The sequence below is a fragment of the Culex quinquefasciatus genome, chromosome 3 (genome assembly GCF_015732765.1).
Source record: "Culex quinquefasciatus strain JHB chromosome 3, VPISU_Cqui_1.0_pri_paternal, whole genome shotgun sequence".
NCBI classification, from domain to species: domain Eukaryota; kingdom Metazoa; phylum Arthropoda; class Insecta; order Diptera; family Culicidae; genus Culex; species Culex quinquefasciatus.
The window spans coordinates 3,287,845-3,309,433 of NC_051863.1; the positions used below are offsets into that span (position 1 = coordinate 3,287,845).

Consider the following 21,589-nt stretch of genomic DNA (forward strand, 5'->3'; position numbering starts at 1 on the left):
TTAGTTTGGGTGTAGTGTTTTTATTTTACAAGTATTGGTGCGAGCGTTAGCGTTAGTGCAAACTGCTGTTCGGGTGATGCGAATAGAGAGTTGCTTTGAGTATTACACGAGACGAATTCAGTAGATCTATTTAAAAAATCTACCAAATAAAGTAAAAAGCTTAATTATTGAAACTATAATTTTCTTTTCACTATTTTTTTTAATAGTGTTTCTTTTTAAAAAAAATAAAAAAATCATTCAATCGTTAGCATCTATTAACTTTCATATGGTCGAAACTATTCAGTCAGTTTAGCTACTCGCCACCAGAGGGACTTGGCTCTTACTATGAGAAACACGGCGTAGTTTACGCAAAATGTTTTCAACCGGGATAATTTATTGGAGATCAGCATGTGGATAGTTAAGCTACATTTTTCCGATTAAACTTCAGTAATATGCGTGACCTTTTTATTTTTAATTATTTTTTCCAGTTCAGGATAAAATGATATTAACTTTTGTTCTACATAAAAAGCAACTACTCTTGATTCAAGCTGCTTTTCTAATTGTAATTTGCCTAGTGTACAACCTGTACAACCAACAGTCATCATTCCTTACCTTAAAAAATAAAACAATTTTTATATTTTTGATAGTTTTTCTTGATTGTTAAAGTTATATTAAAAGAGCTAAACCATAAAATCATGAATATTAAAGAAAAAAGAAGAAACACTGTCTTTGATTCTTTTTGTTATAAAAAAAGATAAAAATGTTGAGTTTTTAGTTTGAATCAAAATCACAACTGGATTAAGACATTAAGATTTATGAAGTTGTTTTTTACTACTAAGCGGCAACCTAAAAAGAGACCATTTTGCATTTGCCTCAATTGATTTGCTAAAGTGACATTTATTAGGGGAAAGTGGGGCAAGTGTAACAAGCTAAGGAAATGCTCGTTATAACCTCTTAAAAAGTTAAAAAATCTGTCGGATTTTATTATAATCATCTTATTCTAGGTCTTGACTAAGACTTTGTCAGAACAAGTTTTTAAAAAATCCTGTTTTTTAATGTAAAAATTTGATTTTAAAATTTTTGATTTTCCGTACGTTCTACTCAACTAGTGGGCAAGACGAACAATGCATGAAAAAACATGTTAATTTGCTAACAATTGAACTGTTATCACTTAGATACATCAGATTGGAATGTATTTGAACGGTTTCTTCCATTTTTAGATTAAATAACAATATTTTACCTTAAATTTTATAAAAATATTACTTAGATGATAAATAGTAAATTTTCATAATATCACTATATTTTGTATGGACATTTTTATAGCAATTTTTTATCAGTTTTTAAGTACTTTCGTGTATTTATTTCCAAATAAAATATGGTGTTGCAGCAATTCGTAATCTTTTCCATACTAAAAATCCATATGGTACACTTGCCCCACCTGAACAAGATTTTATAAAAGCTCTCAACAAAAATAACCAAAAGTTAAATCATACTTTGTAATAGATGCATGTCATTGGTAGAGACAGTACTGATCTAGGAAAAATAGCATTTTGATAAAATGAGCCTTAAAACGAACCCTAAGCCTTATTTTGTACTTTCCAAATATTATAAGAAAACAAAGGTTTTGAAAAAAACTTCATTAAATCTTATGTCCCGTGGCGTTTACGTCGTTTTGGGGGTTATGTGGTAGTAGAACCAGCTAATTGCATTGCTAGCAACAATTCGTCATACTGGAAATAATCAAAATTGTAAAAATTTCGGCCGTACGAGCGATTGTTCCTCTTGCCCCATATGGTCGTCTTGCCCCACCTTCCCCTATTTGACAATTGGTCCCGATCAATGTCGATTCAACCGGTTTTCCAAAATGCATTGGGACCGACTAACGTTGGTTTAAACTAGCTAAAACAATAACGTGCTCGGCTTGCTATCATGATGCACGTTAGAAATTGTGTTGCTGGGGATTATATCAAATGAAGGAATTTAAATTCAATATTGAAATTTAAATTTTTCGTGCCGAAACATGAATTTTTTTGAGATTTGTATTTAAATATACAAATTTTATGTTGTGATATGCGATCAAACTTCAAAATTACCCTCCACTAGAGGACGCTTAAACTTGGGGAGATGTTTTCATTTTATCCTAAAGCGAGCAAATTGGTTTGAAATTTTAAATTGTTTTACTTTAAATCGACATTAGTAATAAACTATACCTTTATTGGTTAAGATATAAGGAGCTTAATTGAATTCACCGAGAATAATGATATGGTTAATTTAACCTGTTCATTATCTGATTCGAAAATATTTTATCTTGCAATCAATCAAAACGAAACAATTGAAATGTTAATTTTTTTTTATATTCTTACCTCTGTTTTGATTTAAAAAAAAATACTCATAAATATAATTCTTGGTTATTTACTTTTTACTTTTATATATTGCCCTTATCAATACCTAATTTTTTGGCAAAGACACCAAAAAGAAGAAAAAAATCGTTCTCAAGACTCAGATTTTGAATATTAATACATAGTTTTGTATGATCAAAAAACATGAGAAATAGAAAAATTGAGAATGAAGTTTCAGCGAGGACTTCGAATAATCAAGTACGAACTGTACTTTAACTTTTCAAATCCCGGAACTTTCTAATTTATTTTTTATTTTTTTAAAATTCAAATCCCGCTGCCAGATTTTCGTGATTTTTTTTTAATTTTTAGAATATGTTTTTTTTGACCTCAATATATTTTTTCTTAAAAGCCCTACTAATAACCATTCTTTTAAAACATGGAGCTCCAAAGTTGATTCAGCCGTTCCGAAGATATGATTGAAAAATGTGTGTTTTTTTCTTGCGATAATCGACGAAAAACGCATTTTTTTACCACCCTAATCGCTTAAAAAAAATAAGGTAATACCTATTTTGAGTGTTTTATTTTTTATTTTTGAAGTTTCGAATTCTTATAACATAAAATTTTAAAATTTTTTGATCGTTAAAATTATTGAATGTTAAAATTATTAAATGACTATTTGAATATTTTCACTTTTGAATTAAGATTTTTTATTTTAGCCGTTTATTTTATTTTTTTAATATTTGTGGTTTTATATTTCTGAATCTATGATTTTTTTTTATTTTTTTTTGCAAGAATTTATTTAAATGTTTGTTGTTAACAAAAACCGTCCTTTTAATTTTCGGAATTTCAAGATTATGCCTTTTTTAGATTCTGTATGATCCAATCCTGGACTTTCGATTTTATTATATCCAATGCAAGATAAAATATGCAAAAGTGTTGTGCAGTATTTGGTTATTTTTCGATGAAATAAAAAGGGACGTGATATTTGGAGATGTAATCATCGCTTTTTGACAAAAGTTTGAATTGCAATATTGATTATATATTTGAACATTTGCTTTAAACTTTTATATTCTTTTACCTGGTGGTATCTTAACTGAGAGATGTTCCAATGCAGGAACGTTGAGATGCATTGCTGCGCTACACTAGAACCGAGGGCCCATTTGGAAGCTGCCTACTAAAATTCTCTATTCGATTGTCTTTCACTATTAGACATGATTTTCTTTCTAGTCTTTATGATTGTTCGGTTCGGCCTACGAGCCTGCTGGCTAGTCTATCACAGTCTTTTATCTCAAATCTTTAATGTTTAAGTAGATACGGCGAAATAAATTACTTCTTCTTCTAGATGGAAATACAAACAGGTGTGGATGATTTGACGAATGGAAGGACGCTGACACAATAATAAATACTATTGGCTATTTAAGCTAGCTTAGCAAGTAGTGTGCTCGGGGACTGAGAATCGTCAATTTTGTATCCCATAGTAGACGTATGCTTTGCACCAATCCATCGTCTCGTCCTCGTTACTACAGCACATGGGGAACACGATCGACGACTTTGTCACCTTCGAGCAGCGCTGGCACAGTTCGTTGACGTCCTCCTGTTAGGGTGATCAGATAGAAGCAAACATATTACGATCCATGAACCTTGAACTCGACCTAATAATGCCAACTTACGTCTTCATGACAACGCTTAACGCGCTCGTAATCCACCTCGTCGTCGTAATCCTCTTCCGCCGATCGACGCTTCAGATTGTGACTGAGAACGGTGGATGCTGGACTGCTACTGCTACTGCTAGTACTGCTGATCACCTCCTCTGGCTTGGTAACGTCCGAAGGTCTGGCCGAGACCTGACTCAGCACCGCCAGCAGACAAACCGTCAGGATCGCCAGTCTCAGTGGACGGCAGGAGGCCGGTTGGGGCTTACCGCAAGCGCTTATCTGCGAAGAGAGGAACAGAAGCAAAGGCGGGAAGATTAACAAAATGAAAACAACTCCTTGGTAATTAATTTAAATCGTTTGTTTACAGTCAAACAGCTGTTTGAGGAGGGTTTCAACGGCATGAAAACAAATAACAAAATTCTGGCACAAGCCCCAGCTGGCATTCGCTGGACGGTGGCGGCACAATCAAGCAATTCTACCGGTTATTAAGTACTTGACCGAAAGTCGACGATATGGGCTAGATTATCTATTGTGTCTATTGAAGCATTTTGGCACGGTCATAAAAATCTTTCCCGTCGGAGATAGCGGACCAGCTGTTGACTCCCCGCGGACGTCACAATCATATGACCCGACTGAACGACACGAGCGGACTTTACCCTTGTGCGGAGGTGGATTCTGATTCCCACGAGTGAATCTCATGATCGCCGAAGCGGATCTTGCACAGACGCGATGATGAAATTCCGCAGTGCAATGAGAAAGTCATGCACTTTCCTTGTTCCCAGTCAGGCACGTGTTGTTGACCACGTGGCGGCAAAACATGATCTCCCGATGTCCTGGGGCTGTGCAACGGGGCACCGATAAGGAAGACGTAAACTTGACACACTTTGCGACAGCTTTCAGTAACCGTTTGCTCTCTGTAGCCAAGTGCGAGATTCTTCTTTCCGTGGGACCTGTTTTCACTAATATGGGTCGTAAATTTGATTGCCCTTTATTATCACCATCAATTGCATCATCATCACACGAGGGGGTTTGGAAGAATTTTGGTAAATTTCCACTCGATGGTAATTTTGGCGAACGCTTTGTTACCAACGAAGGAGTTATTTTTCGAAAAATGTATAAAGCTGTTATTGAGTCCTACTATTGATCTGGCACACTTCTCCTTGACTTGTGATAGCTGTTTACTATTTCGAATCAACTTGTGAGAGTGTGCAGATTGGCGCCATGTCACTGACCGAAGATCGCTTATCATCACTGGAGTGACGATGATCATGATCGCAGTACTGGTATAGTAAACGACCAGCTCATCATGACCGTTTAGTAAATCACGCCTTCAAAGCGCCACACTATAGCTGATTATCTCGCCACGATAAAAAACGACGGCGGCGCGCCACTGATAAGCTCACTCCTTCTATTATGATGATTCTTTATCAGACTCGAATGAATCCCGTGAACACCTGCCGTGACGTCACGAATACGTGACTTGGTGACGTCATCGCGACGTTTCACCACCGTGAGCAATCCACCGTACAGCTTCTCTATCACTTCACGCGGAAGGGGCGTGCTCCCGGCCAGTAGCTGGACATAGATGGACCTAATTGCTGAATGAATTGCTCGTGATAACGCGCGCATCGTAGAGCATCGAGCGAAACACTGGGACTTCCACTATCTGCTGCGTGATCTTTGAGCCGAGATTATCTACCGACATTCCGCGCCGGAAATCCGGAAAGCTTAGCGAGTAGTGATGCAGGTTGCAGTTGACTGTCAAGTGGGAAATGGCACATTCTTGACACTCGGTGGGATGGGTTAAGCCGCGTTGCACTTAGCAACCCTTGAAGTTTTTGAACCAATTCAGTTCCCATTTGCAAAACAAAGTCGTTGAAAATCAAGAATTGTACACGCACAGGAAGAAATGCTTCAAAAAATGTCATTCTGGACTTGCTACGTTGCATGATATCCTTTCTATCAGTACATGCATGACGCATTTCCAGAGGAGAGTAAATTTGACAGCGATCGGCGCTTCTCACCAATACACCAACAACTGGACGTGCGTGACAAAAGAAGAACGTTTTCGTGCTTTTCCCACTCGTGTCACCAAGCGCTCGATTGAGAACAAAGTCGTTGCTTGTTCAATGCTTGTTCTGTTCAAATTACCAGCACAATAATGCAGCTACAAATTCTCTTAGACATTTTTTGGGTGTACTTTTTTGCTTTTTCTTTTGGATTTTAACAGTAAAAACAATGAGTAAAGAAAATAGTCCCATCAAAAGATTTCAAATCAACATCTCTTAATTTGTAGAAAATTGTACAAACAGAAAGCTCACCTGCAATACTCTTTGTGTCATATTCAACTTGAATTTTTTCTTCAAATTTCGGTTATTTTTTGCCTTGAACACTTAAAAATATGTGTAAACTTGTGCAATTTGAATTTTGAGATTAAGAAAAATATTTGCTTCTAAATCACATAAACTTAATTCAAGAATGATTTTTTATAAATTAATTTTATCATTATATTTGTTTTGAGTTTGTTATTTTTCCATAAAATTTTGCGTTTAGCTAAAAACTGTAGTTGCAGTTTTTAAGCTCTCATGACTAAAAAATATCTCTAAGCTTATCTTAGGCAAATTTGTTTTTTCAAATTAGCTTTACCTCATTTTAAAGATTTAACGTCCATCAAAAGTGCTGTCATGAAACAAAGATTTCACCAATTTTTGTAATATTGCATTTTTTCACCCCAGTGCTTGTTGATAACGGATGAGATTTGGAAATTTCTCGAAGAAAGGGCCATCAGGATGATGCAATGCTTTCTTATCTATTTTTTGTGTGTGTATGTTTTTTATGCAAATGAGAGGTAATTTTAGATTAAAAACAAAATATTGAACAACAAAAAAACATGTTAATTTGATTTGGCTTTTAATTTAATAATTTGGTTTGAAAAGTGGAAAATAAACCTTTTTTAGGCCATTTCAAAAGTTCAGCTTGATTTTTTAATTTTGAAATTAGTTGATTTTGTTTTGAAAAAAAAAATCGCAAAAATTCAATTTTTCAGTTTCCTAGATATCTTCAGCTACAATTATAACCTACAACTTTGCCGAAGACATTAAATCGATCATAAAATACCTTCTCAAGATACATAATTTTATATATTTACATGTCCATTTTGCGTGACCATCCCCCAAAATTGCATGGAGATTTGTACAGAAACACTAATAATGCAAAATGACTTCTTTTGACATACGGAATGCATGGACAAAGTTTCATCCAAATCAAAAAATGAAAATTTAAAGCTGGCTTGAATATTTTTAGAAAAACGTTCAGAAACGAGAACTATTCAATCTAAAAAAAATATTTTTCAAAAATATTAAACTTTGTGTTTTTTTCATGTTATCTTATTCTGAATATTTGTAAATATGCTAAAAACAATATAAAAAAACTCCTTACACTGATATCAGCTTTGCATCGTACTAAAATCTAGCATGAAGGATGTCATATCATAAAAAATAAAATAAAAGAAACGTTGTTATTGCTAATTTAACTTTTTGTAATAAAAAGTAAATAAAAAAACGAGATTTTCTTCCGCGTGAATTTTTTTTGGAACAGTCCTAATCATAACCTATAACTTTGCCAAAGACACCAAATCGATCAGAAAAATCCCTTCTCAAGATAAAAAAAAAAGTAATAGATAGACTTGTGATGCAAAATGGCTTCTTGCAACAAAGAGAATGCATGGACTAGGTTTTATTCAATTAAAATGAATGAATTTGAAATTTAGGAAAAATGACTCAAATCTAAGAATTTATAAATTGAAAAGTGTTTTTCTTTTCAATATTTTTTTATTTAAATTATTAACATGTTCTTAATTCTTACCTTGTAAACTTGGTCCATTGCTTGTTTTCTGCTTTTATCCAAATTTGTTATTTCTAAATAATCCACAATGGCTTTTTCTTTGCTTCTTGTTTTGAACTGCAACTTAATCCTTGTTTTGCGTCACAATGATCCTTGATGCACTTTTGCTTAGATTATCAGCACTATTCCTCTCTCAATCACTGGCACTAATTTCTTGCTCTTTTCTCACGTACCAAATCCCTCTCTCTCTCTCACGTCACGTCGTATAACGTCCGTACGATTCGCGTTGATTAGCGTTACTGGTTTCGATGGACGGTCGACAGTTTCGCTTTATATTCGCGAAGGCACGATCGCGCGCCGCTTGAGCATGACTTACTCTCAGTGGACTTGCTGCCCTTTTCCATGAATGGGGCTGGTGGGCTCCGTTGATAAGATGGACCGTTGCGATTGGTCGCCGAATCCTATCGAGAGAGAGAGAGAGGGAGAGGAAGCCAATCGTGTTCGATCGTGACAGATTAAAGCGTGGTTCGCCGATTTGAAAGGAGAAAGCTCAGTCGTGGGTGATTCCTGCGAAGAATCGTTCGCGCAAGATCCCGAGGGCGGGATTTTACCCAGCGGGAAAATTGTAACGGTTTTTCCTCGGCAATGTTTTGTCTATGCGCTTTGATGATTAATATTTGCGATTGCAGTCGAGATAAGATTGCGGTGACTACTTTCTTGTATTTTATCGACATTCCTGAGATTTCTGACGGTTCCAATCACCTGCACGGGTGGCAGTGACACACCTGGTGGGTGTCCCCCAATTCGAATTGCGTCAGTTCTGGTCTGACAGTTGTGATAACAGAATCAACTGATCGGTTTGAAAGTGGGTGTCTTTTTTTTGTTGGTATTCGATTTCCGTCATATCCTGCCATCAGTAATATGTGTCTTTCAATAAGCAATTAAATTGAATACAACAGCTGTTGATTAGAGTTTGTGCGTGATTGATGACCAAATCGTGGTATTCTCAAACATATCTCTTAATTAGAGTTTTGTGAAGACTTTCAACAATGTACAAATACTGTTGTTTTTTTTTAAATCAAATTTAACATGTGCTTCACCTCTCAGGCCTGCTGGATTCATTGTAACTAAGTTTCTGGGAAATTCTGAAAACTTCAATATTTTGCTTAGCAATGTTGACATTCACGATTAGCCAGAACCGTAAAACGAGTTCTACGATATTATTTGATTTCTGATGCAATTTGACGAAACAGTGTCAAACTGTCAACAAGTTTGAAAACTTTTTTCAAGTCACGTTTCACGTAACGATCTCTAATGTGAAGTTGTATGATTTTGTAATTTATTGGGAACATTACATATCCAAAATGTTGACCAGCCATTAAAAGGATTCTGAGATTTGATCTTTTGGAAAAAATCTGATTTTGGTACATTAATCGAACATGAAGCACCATGCGTCTCCAGCAAAATATACGGTGATCTCGATGGAAAAGCTTAATCGTCCAATTATTTTTGCTAAGGAACTCAAATTTGACCCAAATTGGACCACTTTTGCTCTGTATCCGACTGGTTTGACATTCAATCGGTGTATATTTAAATTTGAATTAATTCAAAAGTTAAAAAATATTTTTAAAATTTCAAATTTGAAGCCTGATTTTAGAAATTTCAAAACAAGAAATATTGAAGATACACCATTATAGTTGTGCTACTATCAAAAATTCCGTAAATATTAATTAATTTTTGAAAATATGAGTTTTTCTTCAAAATCGGCTAAACTCGGGGAATTTTTTTCAAGAAACTTAAAATTTTAAAGTAAATTTGGGAGATGATTTTTTTTAAATGTATTTTTTTACGAAAATTATCAAAAACGCCGTTTTTACCACTTTATTTTGACCACGCACGCATGCAGTTTCCTAAAGTCCCCACCAGTGGCGCTGTCAACGTTGTTTACGTATGGTTTTTGAAAAGGTCGTATGAAATAAATACAGTTTTTTCTACCTCGGTTTTTACTTTTTTTTTAATATGTGCGAGAAGCATTACGTTATTTTTTTTTACATTTAACATTTATTAGATCAATAAGACGAAGTTCTACTTGGCCATTCAAGAAAAACAACACAACACTCTGAACTGAACTAAAAAATGAATAGCTTCAGTTGTCTTGAAACAAAATAAAATTTGTTTGATATTTCCTGTCCGTTGAATTAAAATAAATTACGCTTTCAGAAAACTAACTAAATTTCTGTTGAAAATGCTTTAAACTAGCTGTAACTGAACACCAAAGTGCTGATATGCCAACAGTAGGTTCTCGATGGAATCATATGCTGTTCCCCTAGTTCAAATTTTAAATTAAACATAAATCTTTCAAAAGAAAAAAAACGGGTTTTTTTTTTATTTATGTAATTTATTTCCGATGCGCATACGACCTTTTCAAATGCCACGCGCTAAAAACTTGGTTCGATTTTGGTTCGATTTTGACTTCACTCGCTTTGTATGCGCATGGATGACAATCGTGTCGTAACCGTGATTTTGACAAGAACTTCCTTAATCGTCCTATTATTTTTGCCAAGGAACTCAAATTTGAGCAAAATTGGACCACTTTTGCTCTGTATCCGACTGGTTTGACGTGCCATCGGTGTATATTTAAATTTGATTTAATTCAAAAGCTAAAAAATATTTAAAAAAAAAATCATTGATAAAATAAAAAAGTCAAATTGCAAATTTTAAGTCTGAAATTTAAAATTTTAAAGTAAATAGAAATCTACTCTAAAATATTTGCAATGGTCTGATTATTTTTTTCTGATTTTCCGGGGAAGTTCTTATGAGGGAGGGGTGACAACAAATATTGGTCTTATTGAAAAAATAAGTCGATTTGTGACTTGAAAATTTGTAAATTCTTACTAATGCACTAAAATATACATATATTTTTTTCAATTTGGATTTTTTAGGATTAGGATGTAAAATATCATGTATATTTCCCTTCCAGGATTTAATAAAAAAACACTTTTCTAAAACAGAATCGTAACTGGAAATTTCAATAATTTTTTTTGTTTTTTTTTTTAGTATATTCAGCAAATATTCATTGCTATTTTTAAGGCATTTTATGTAAATCAAATTATGGCTGCAATTAACTTAAAATGCATGAGATTTTTCATTTATATTTGATTTTAAAAACTAATAAAAATGTAACCTCTTGCTATGACAAAATTTGTTTTAATGTTAATATTTGTGACTTTATGACGTTTCGCGTATGCACACTATTAAATTTTTCTGGCATGTAGAACACTCTTCTGAAAAAAAATCCCCAAAAATGCTACCCAAACAAGAATCTAATCAAACGCACACGAAATTCCCTAAAAAAACATCAACACCACGCGGTCAGTTCGATCTGTTTGCTCAAATGACGAGCACTTTTGCGGCACTGCTGAACGGAACAGATCTGTTCGCTGCAGCATGTAACGTCATGATCGGACACGTTTGCAGAAATGAACCCAAAAAAAACCGCCGACGGAAAGCAGTTGAATTGCGAAATCACCAACGCAGTCAAGAAGCACGTGCTGCACGTCACGCAACGCCAAAACATAAAATTCCTTCACCTACCTTTTAGCTGTGGAAAGGTAAAGGAATGTTTGCTTGTGTTAAGAAGAAGTTTTCACCTTGCTTTTCCATTCGGGAGTCTGTTGTCAAGCGGCGATCGGCAGGACGACCATGTGCTGTGAAGATTGGCCCCAATTTTATGTGAATGATTCATTCATAAAAACCTTGATTCAGACTGGTCTACTCGCGATGAGTTGGGGGTCAACGCTTTACCATTTTTATCAATTAGTAGATTTGGTTTTCGTGACGTTGGTTTAATTCTCCCACGATGGTCAATTTAAGATCCGTGATCAATAAATGATCACCAATCAGCTGCCAACAAGCTGACGACAAGTTTTGAAACTTCTGGACAAACGAGGTGTGAAGGTATTTTTTTGAGTATGACTCAAGCGAGGCAGGTAATTTCATAGAGGAAGGGGTGTTAAACTGTTTAAACACCAAATGTCATGTGCAGGTTTCGTATACGTATTACGTACAGGTGATGCGTCATGAAGCTATCTTTGAAGAAAAAAAATGGTCTTGAGCTTCTTCAAATAAACTTAAGCTATAGTTATGACGTACTCGATTTTGATTGTCTATCGGACATGCGAGCCAACCGACAGCTTCTAGCTAAAATTGATGATCTGAACAGGAAACATAGATAATGTTTTTTTTTTCTACGTAACGGTTATCGACGCGCGTTTCCACTATCTTTAAAGTACACCTTCGCGCAGTTCCAAGGACTCCCGCGAGGTGAATTCCCCAAAAGCTTGCTTATCAGCGCCCTTTATGTATTGATTTCGGTTTCTATGCTAGGGAAATCAAAGACTTGGTACGTTGAACTTCTGTTTAATCCTAATAATCTGATAAAGTTCTCCGGATGTATCTATTTTGTATTGATTGTATTGTTAAAAATAATGAAAATATCTTTTAAAAAATTGCAAGATTTTGAGTTCAAATAAATAAAGGTAAAATAAAAAGGACAAATAAATAAAGGTTTTTTTAGTCAGGGTATTTTATTTGAACACTCCAAAACACAAAAGTCCAAATAATTTTGAACGGTAACTTCAACACAATTCGGGACAATTAATTTCTGCAGTTTTCAATAATTTGATGAGACGAACCCTATAATTTCTACACGCAGAGAAATAAGGCATATTTGAATCAACAAAACGTTTTGTTGTTTTGAAAATCAAGATTTTTGTTGAATCAACGCTAAACGTCAAAGCAACTTTTTCAAAACAACAAAAGATTTTTGTAAAATTAAGGAAATCAAGGTTTGTTTCAACGCAAAATCGGCGTTGATTATATTCAACAAAAATTTTGTTGAATCACAGGCTGATTCTACAAAATATTTTGCTGGCAAAAAATTAAAAAGTAAAATAATGAAATAACAGGCCATGGATTCAACATTTGAATGAAAAAAGTGTTTTAAAATGCATTATACACCTGTCCAGCTGTATTGCAATCATAAGTTTCCAAAATTTCTAAGTATTGGAGAATTTTTTTTGCGATAAAAAAAAGTTTTGGGCTGCGGAACATTGCAATTTCTTAAAATATCTTTAAACAAGCCAAAAATAAGCTAAATATGATTATCAATGCAGGAAAATGCGTTTTAGATTGTTTTGAGTCGATTTCACTTCTATTCCCATCGAGATCGGCCTGTGGCTTAATGGCTACGGCTCCCGCCTCATAAGCGGAAGGTTCAGGGTTCGATTCCCGACCGGTCTCCTTGAAATTTTTCGACTGAAATTGAACTTTGAATATGAACAAAAAACGCATAGAATCAGGTGGGATTCGAACTCACACCTTTGGATTGGATGTCGGATGCTCTAGACATTCGGCCACCAAGGGATTAATACTCCTTGAGTGAATTAATCCGTAGTGGTGAAATAATGTCACAAGGTCAGTAAAGTAAGTAAATCTTTCCCAGTTCCTGAGGGGAACACCCTTGAAGAGTATCGGGGCCGGCATTTACAAAGCGGATTCAGTGGCAGTTTCATTCTCAACTTAATGTTAACATGTTAAGGTTAATGTTAACATTCCATAGGTCGCCTCCCTAAGGTGTCGTGATAAGGTCCAGTTTGTGACGATACACTACCTTCCCTTTACTAAGCAATCTAATCCAGAAGGAAAAAGATCACCAGTTGTGTTGGTCCGAGCCGGGATTTGAACCCCGATCTACCGCTTACGAGGCGGAAGCGTTACCACTGGGCTACGTGGCTCGGTCACAAGGTCATTTACTATATAATACAACAATCCCTTCCCCAACGATTCCCCTACACACCACACACCATTATAATCTATAAATAACTCGAACCAGTCGGTACGGTATGTCCCCGGCTTCTTCTTCTTCCCCTGTTGGTTCTATGAAATGTGGGATCCGTTCATAGAATCTGTCTCATGCGGTTAATGCAACGCAGTAGGCCGGGCCGCTTTAATGAGTGTAATACACTTCGGGGGTTCTCGAAAGTACTGCAATCATTAATAATGACAAGAAGGAACTTGAGGCGTAATCTAACCATAAGTTCTTCCCGGATGCTTTCTTCGGACTGGCTGCGCTTATGTTCGATTAGATTAGATTAGATTTCACTTCTATTCCCATTGAAATTTTCCAGTTTAAAGATTATTTTGCCCTCGATTTTTCGAACCAATTATGAAGAACATAAACTTTGAAAAAAATTTGCAACGACCTGAATGATGGTCGAAAAACTAAAGTTTAATAAAAAGTGTAGAAAATTCAAAATACAATATTTTTTTTTACAATTATCCATGATTCGATTATCCGAAGTTCCAAAGAAACTTGCGGATAGTCAAAACTTTGGATAATCGAGTCTGACCTGTACACATAAAAATACAGCAAACAATTTAAAAACTAATTCGGTGTTTTATTTGGGTAATTCTCTACCAACTCACACGAAATCGGGAAAAGTTGCCCCGACCCCTCTTCGATTTGCGTGAAACTTTGTCCTAAGGGGTAACTTTTGTCCCTGATCACGAATCCGAGGTCCGTTTTTTGATATCTCGTGACGGAGGGCGGTACGACCCTTCCATTTTGAACATGCGAAAAAGAGGTGTTTTTCAATAATTTGCAGCCTGAAACGGTGATGAGATAGAAATTTGGTGTCAAAGGGACTTTTATGTAAAATTAGACGCCCGATTTGATAGCGTACTCAGAATTCCGAAAAAACGTATTTTTCATCGAAAAAAACACTAAAAAAGTTTTAAAATTCTCCCATTTTCCATTACTCGACTGTAAAAATTTTGAAACATGTCATTTTATGGGAAATTTAATGTACTTTTCGAATCTACATTGTCCCAGAAGGGTCATTTTTCATTTAGAACAAAATTTTTCATTTTAAAATTTCGTGTTTTTCTAACTTTGCAGGGTTATTTTTTAGAGTGTAACAATGTTCTACAAAGTTGTAGAGCAGACAATTACAAAAATTTGATATATAGACATAAGGGGTTTGCTTATAAACATCACAAGTTATCGCGATTTTACGAAAAAAAGTTTTGAAAAAGTTACTTTTTGCGTTTCTCTTTGTTTCGTCGTCCGTGTCTGTCGCGGGTGACCATGAACGGCCATGATCGATGACGACCAACTTTTTTAAAACTTTTTTTCGTAAAATCGTGATAACTTGTGATGTTTATAAGCAAAACCCTTATGTATACATATTAAAATTTTTGTAATTGTCTGCTCTACAACTTTGTAGAACATTGTTACACTCTAAAAATAACCCTGCAAAGTTAGAAAAACACGAAATTTTAAAATGAAAAATTTTGTTCTAAATGAAAAATGACCCTTCTGGGACAATGTAGATTCGAAAAGTACATTAAATTTCCCATAAAATGACATGTTTCAAAATTTTTACAGTCGAGTAACGGAAAATGGGAGAATTTTAAAACTTTTTAGTGTTTTTCGATGAAAATACGTTTTTCGAATTCTGAGTACGCCATCAAATCGGGCGTCTAATTTTACATAAAAGTCCCTTTGACACCAAATTTCTATCTCATCACCGTTTCAGGCTGCAAATTATTGAAAAACACCTCTTTTTTCGCATGTTCAAAAATGGAAGGGGTCGTACCGCCCCTCCGTCACGAGATATCAAAAAACGGACCTCGGATTCGTGATCAGGGACAAAAGTTACCCCTTAGGACAAAGTTTCACGCAAATCGAAGAGGGGTCGGGGCAACTGCTGTGTGAGTTGGCGGAGAATTACCCATTTATATGTATCAAAAGCAAATTTCATGCAAAGGTAAATAAATACAAAAAATATATTTTAATAATATATGCTACATGACATCTATTTATTTTGAATTGTTTGTTACGTTCGTTTTTTTATATTATTTTCTTTATCTTTAGCGAGTTCAAATCTGTTTGCAAATTTTGTTTTACAATTCTTAACCTTTTTACCACTGGCGTGCACTTAGCACTTGAGGTAGGTGGAGCAATAATATGCACGTTTTAAAAAATATGTCATTTGTGGACACCCCCTGGCCAAATTTAACACAAATTTCACACGCTAGTGCTTTTTACCCTTTTAGCAAGCTTAGTGCAAGAGAGCACACGGGCATCGATATATTACAACGAGCCTTTCAGCAATTGGGTACTAAAGCCCTATGTCAATTTTTATGTGCAACGTTAAAAAACACGATTAAAAATCATTTCCGACCACTTTTTTTCATTTTAATGCAAATTTTTTTTTTTGGCAAGACAACATTTTTCGATGGATTAACTATGGTCCCCTTGGAACGAGCTGTCAAGTAGGAGCTTTTCTGTCAAGAAGGACCGCGAGGTTAATTTTTCAAAATTGATTTAAAAATCCATTTTAAACTCTTTGTGGTCGTACAAAGGGTCATTATACTCAGAAAAATAAGCTTTATCGCTGTAAACAATAATATCAGCAATCTAAGCTTCATTTTAGGACCCAATTCCCCACGAAAACAGCATGATTCGAAAAAAAAATGCCCGATTGGGGGCTCCTTAGGCGAAATAATTTACATTTTCGTAAATTTAAAAAATCATAACTACGCGCCATTTCCATCGAATTTAGCTGTCTTGGCAAGTGAAAGGTTGGGCTTTTAGAAAAATAGTTTGGAGTTTCAAAAATCTAGCCTGATAGTTGAAAAGGTCGTAAGAAACCTCGAAATGCGGTTTTGGAGGTCTCGGAACCAAAGAGCCTATGTCTGATAATATTTTTATCAGATTCCTCGGACAAATATCTCAAAATGGTAAATTTTCATCAACAAGATTCCAAGATATGATTTTTTGAAAATAAAAACTGGGGTTTTTGACGCGTGCGCCGAAACGGAAAAATGACAAAAACAAGAAAAAAACAGCTACAGTATATTTAATTTAAAAAAAAAACAGAAACATAATCTCGAACATAATAGAAAAAAAGAACAAATCTGGAGTTGTTTTTGAGAAGGTCCAATAAACCAAATTTTCAGTTTTTGCTTTTTGGGTGTTTTTTTTTAATACCCCTGCCTACACTGAAAGCCCGACCATGGTAGTTTTAAGAAAATTTGCTAAAAATGCTGCTTATTAAATTACCTGTGGCTTTTTGGTGAAAGTAAACGCAAATATGGTAAAATGTATAGAGTTTTTCAGCCGGAGGCTGGTTCAACAAATGGTTTATATCAATATATTTTCAATTTTTTTAAAACATTTTTCCAAATAATTTCCAAATAAAAGTCTAATAAACCAGATTTCCAGTTTTTGCTTTTTGGGTGTTTTAAACCGCCTTTACACTGAAAACCCAACTATGGTAGTTGCTACCATATTGTAGGGTTAATTTGAGAACACGCACCGACGTATTTTTGCTAAAAACATTCCGTGCTTGGATTGACTGATTAACGCAGTCAGTTTTACTATGTATGGTAATTTTAACCCTCGATTATGGAGAGAATGATAATGATTTCGTATTTGCTACCATGCAATTTTCTGGAAGCATGGTGTGTTATCTGGATTTTGCGTGTATAATAAAGAATAAAAAAAAAATATAAACCATTTTTCATTTTTAAAAGAACTGTTTTTTTATATATTCTTCACCCTTACCAAAAAATTTTGAGTTCCAAATCCCACTTTTCATACGATTTTTTGAGTTCAGGTACTACAACCATAAAAATGGTTATATGGGTTAAACTGAAAAATTCGTATGAAAAGTGGGATTTGGAACTTAAAAAATCATGATTTTTGGTAAGGGTGTTCATTTTAGAGAAAAGTACTCAGAAAAGTCTTTAAATAATTGCTTAGTTGAACAAACCTTGACCACCCCTAAAAACGCCACACTCCTCTTTGGCCGATGAGGCTTGTTTACTTCTTCCACTTTCGCATCATGACAGTTCTCGCCGTCAAAATCAGCTGCATGTTTGTTTTTATTCCGTTTTTGGAAGTCCAAAGTCTGTGGGCCCGAATGTTGGCTCGCTTTTCTACACACGTTTCTGTTCCAAAATTTTGAGTTTAATCAGTGGTGAGTTTTAAAAACTTGCTCTTTTGTGAACTCAATTTAAAATTTTGTAAATTTTCAGTCAAAAAATGCCGCTCAATCGCGACAAACTGACCCGTCTGCTGCTGTACTGCTGTCGGTTGCGGTTTCGCCGCTATCCTGCGTTTTACTTTCCCGTGTTTGCCTTCCTGGAGGCGCTGCGCAAGTTGAGCAACGAGATCCGGCTGCGGTCGGCCACCTTCCGGGTGGTTCCGATGCCGAACGGGCTGTTTGAGAGGCAGCAGGGGGGGCAGTTGGTCCAGTCGGAACATACACTGTTTGTGTGTCGGAGTGTTTTCAACCAGTACGTGGTGGAGAGGGAGATTAACTTTATCAATTTGTTGATCCGGACGAATAGTGAGGATTTGGTGGGTAGGAAGACGGAGCGGGATGATGGATTGGTGAAGATTATTTTGAACAAGCAGAACGTGTCGGTGCTGTTCCAGGTTTGTCCGTTTGAGGGGATGGCGCCGAATGTGATTTTTGTTAAGGAGAATCTGTTCCATGGGCTGGTGGAGCGTTACAAACTTGGTGGGGCGTTTTGTGGGAAGCTACAGCGGATTCCGGAGCAGCAGCACCTGCCGCAGGTGGCCACTAAGGCGAACATTTTCCTTTATAATACGCCTTATGACCTTTCTGCTGATATGGTGGACTTTATCATGGGACGATACTTTGAAACGCCGAGATTGCTCTACCGGAACTATACGTATCAGGTCATTTTGGACGAGCGATTCCTGGGGAACACGTTCTACACGAAGAACTTTTCAATTTTCGCCCATTTGCGAAGCTTGTACTTCAAGTGCTTGAACCTGGAGTCGGCGGAGAACAGTTTTGAGCTGTTTGCGATCGTGTGTAAAAATTTGACCAACCTGCATCAAACGACGACCTACAACAACTTTATACCGCCGCAGAAACTGGACGGAGATACGTTCCGACCCGTTTGTCCGCTGGGACTGCGCAAGTATCACACAGAGTTACGATCCTCGTTGACGGCCTACCTCAAACAAGAGAACAATTCGCTGATCGAGAACGCAATCTACCCGATCTTCATGCTGCAGGGCGAACGTGGCATCGGCAAGTCCTCGGTGCTGCGATCGGTGGCACACGAGCTCGGCATTCAGATATTCTACGGCGATTGCAGCGACATTATGACGTCGATTTCGTCCCAAACGGAAACGAAGCTGATTTCTGCGCTGAACAAGTCTAAAATCTGCGAACCGTTGATCATTGCGCTGCAAAACTTTGAGATCTTTGGTGTTGACAACGAGGGACACGAAGATTTGCGGATTCTGGCGACGTTCCAAGCGGAACTGCACACGCTGTTCAGCCGGAAGTACTCCCATCCGGTCGTCATCGTGGCTTTGGCGAACGAAAAAGACTCAGCCAGTAAAGCTAAGCTAGCAAGTCAGTTTTTAGACGTGATCAAGTTTGCTCCTCCAACGGCTTCCGAGCGTTTAGAATTACTTCGCTGGATCGGCGTCAAAGAAGCCGCCAACCTTCCTAAATCACAACTGGCGAAGATCGCCGACCAAACGCAAGGCTTCATATTTGGCGACTTGAAACTGCTCTACTCCAAAGCACTCCAAGCGGCCTGCAAAGACCCAAAACTAACCTCAACTCACTTCGAAAAAAGCCTCGAAGAGATGCAGCAATCGTTTTCGGACAGCCTGGGCGCGCCCAAAGTCCCGAAAGTGCTCTGGTCCGAAATCGGCGGCCTCGCAAAGCTCAAAACCGAAATCCAAAACAGCATCGGCCTCCCCCTGCGCCACAAGAAGCTCATGGGACGGAACATGCGCCGCTCGGGAATCCTCCTCTACGGGCCACCGGGAACCGGTAAAACCCTGATCGCCAAAGCCGTCGCAACCGAGTGCAATCTGAGCTTCCTGTCGGTGCAGGGTCCGGAACTGCTCAACATGTACGTGGGACAGAGTGAGCAGAACGTGCGGGAAGTGTTTTCACGGGCACGATCCGCAGCACCGTGTGTGCTGTTTCTGGACGAGCTGGACTCGCTGGCGCCGAATCGGGGAGTTTCCGGAGATTCCGGAGGCGTTATGGACCGTGTCGTGTCGCAGATGCTCAGCGAGATGGACGGGATATCAAAGGGGTAAGGGAACGAAAAAAAAAATCAATTTATTTATTAGTTTAATAGTTCAATAGTTTATATATTAAAAATTTGAAAAAAAAAAACAAAAATTCAATAATTTTATTATTTTACAATTTAATAATTTAACAATTTGATAATTTAATAATTTAAAAATATAATAATTTAATAATTCAATGTTGTAATAATGTAAAAATTTAATGATCTAATAACTCAATTAATTAATAATTTAATAATTAAATAATTCAATGTTGTAATAATGTAATAATTTAATGATTTAATTATTCAATGATTTAATAATGTAATAATTTAATAATGTAATAATTTAATAATGTAATAATTTAATAATGTAATAATTTAATAATTTAACAATTAAATAAACTAATAATTTACTAATTTAATAATTTAACAATTTAATAATTCAATTATTTGATAATTTAACAATTTAGCAATTTAATAATTTAATAATTTAATGATTTAATAATTTAATAATTTAATAATTTAATATTTTAATAATTTAATAATCTAATAATTTAATAATTTAATAATTTAATGATTTAATAATTTCATAATTTAGTAATTTAATAATTTCATAATTTTATAATCTAATAATTCAATTATTTAATATTTTAATAATTTCATAATTCAATAAATTAACAATTTGATAATTCAATAATTTTACAATCCAAAAATTTAATAATTTGATACTTTAATTATTAAATAATTTAATATTAATTTAATAATTTAATATTAATTGAACAATTTAATACTAATTTAAATTAATTTAATAATTCAATGATTTATTAATTAAATAAATTTATCAAATCGTGACCAATCGCGTATCGAAAAATTACGATCGATCAATTCTAACAATCTTCAAAATTCTTCCAGCACCGACCCCAGCCAGCAGATCTTCATCCTAGCGGCCACCAACCGGCCCGACCTGATCGATCCCGCCCTCCTTCGGCCGGGACGATTCGACAAGCTGCTGTACGTCGGCCCGAGCAGCTCCGCCGAGGACAAGGAAAGCGTACTGGCGGCCATCACGCAGCGGTTCCACCTGGCCAAGGGACTCACACTGCGTCGGATCGCGGAAGGTCTCAAGCAGGACATGACCGGGGCGGATTTGTACGCGATCTGTTCGAACGCGTGGTTGAGTGCCGTTCGGAGGACGATTCATGGGGGTGGGAAGGGGAGGAATGGTAAGGTCGGGGAGGAGGGGGACGGCGTGGAGGACGGGTTGAGCGCGGAACAGGTCGTGGTCAACGAGGGTGACTTTAAAGCGGCCATGAAGAAGTTTATACCGTCGATTAGTCCTGCGGACATGGAGTACTTCAATCGGTTGAGGAGTAATTTTAGCGTGTAGAAACGGGGGACGGGTTTTGGAGTGGCCTTAGTGGCTATCACCGAAAACATTTGGGTGAGGAAGGTTATTTTTTAAAGTTTTTTAGGAAAGAAAGTTTTATTTAACAGTTGAAAATGTTTACTTTCATTCTGTTAGTGAAATATCACCTCTAGCACTTGCAAAAATTGCCAACATTTCAAAATGACCTAACAATTTGATTTTAGAAAAACATTTGTTTGTTGAAAGATGAGGAAATTTTACGAAAT

At 36.1% G+C, this 21,589-nt stretch overlaps 2 protein-coding genes across 2 annotated transcripts; one reads left to right on the top strand and one right to left on the bottom strand.

Annotated features, from left to right (window-relative positions):
• Positions 1 to 3,565: 3,565 nt before the first annotated feature.
• On the bottom strand, positions 3,566 to 8,106 carry LOC6038989. The gene is made up of 3 exons (XM_001848621.2): positions 7,838 to 8,106; positions 3,989 to 4,252; positions 3,566 to 3,912 (listed from the first exon to the last, which is right to left on the bottom strand). The coding sequence occupies exons 1-3, from the start codon at positions 7,853 to 7,855 to the stop codon at positions 3,778 to 3,780; spliced, it is 417 nt and encodes a 138-aa protein (XP_001848673.1). The 5' UTR covers positions 7,856 to 8,106; the 3' UTR covers positions 3,566 to 3,777.
• Positions 8,107 to 17,725: 9,619 nt separating this feature from the next.
• On the top strand, positions 17,726 to 21,458 carry LOC6038988 (peroxisome assembly factor 2). The gene is made up of 3 exons (XM_038264583.1): positions 17,726 to 17,862; positions 17,921 to 19,981; positions 20,870 to 21,458. Exons 2-3 carry the CDS (start codon positions 17,928 to 17,930, stop codon positions 21,342 to 21,344), a joined length of 2,529 nt encoding a protein of 842 aa, XP_038120511.1. The 5' UTR covers positions 17,726 to 17,862; positions 17,921 to 17,927; the 3' UTR covers positions 21,345 to 21,458.
• Positions 21,459 to 21,589: the final 131 nt, after the last annotated feature.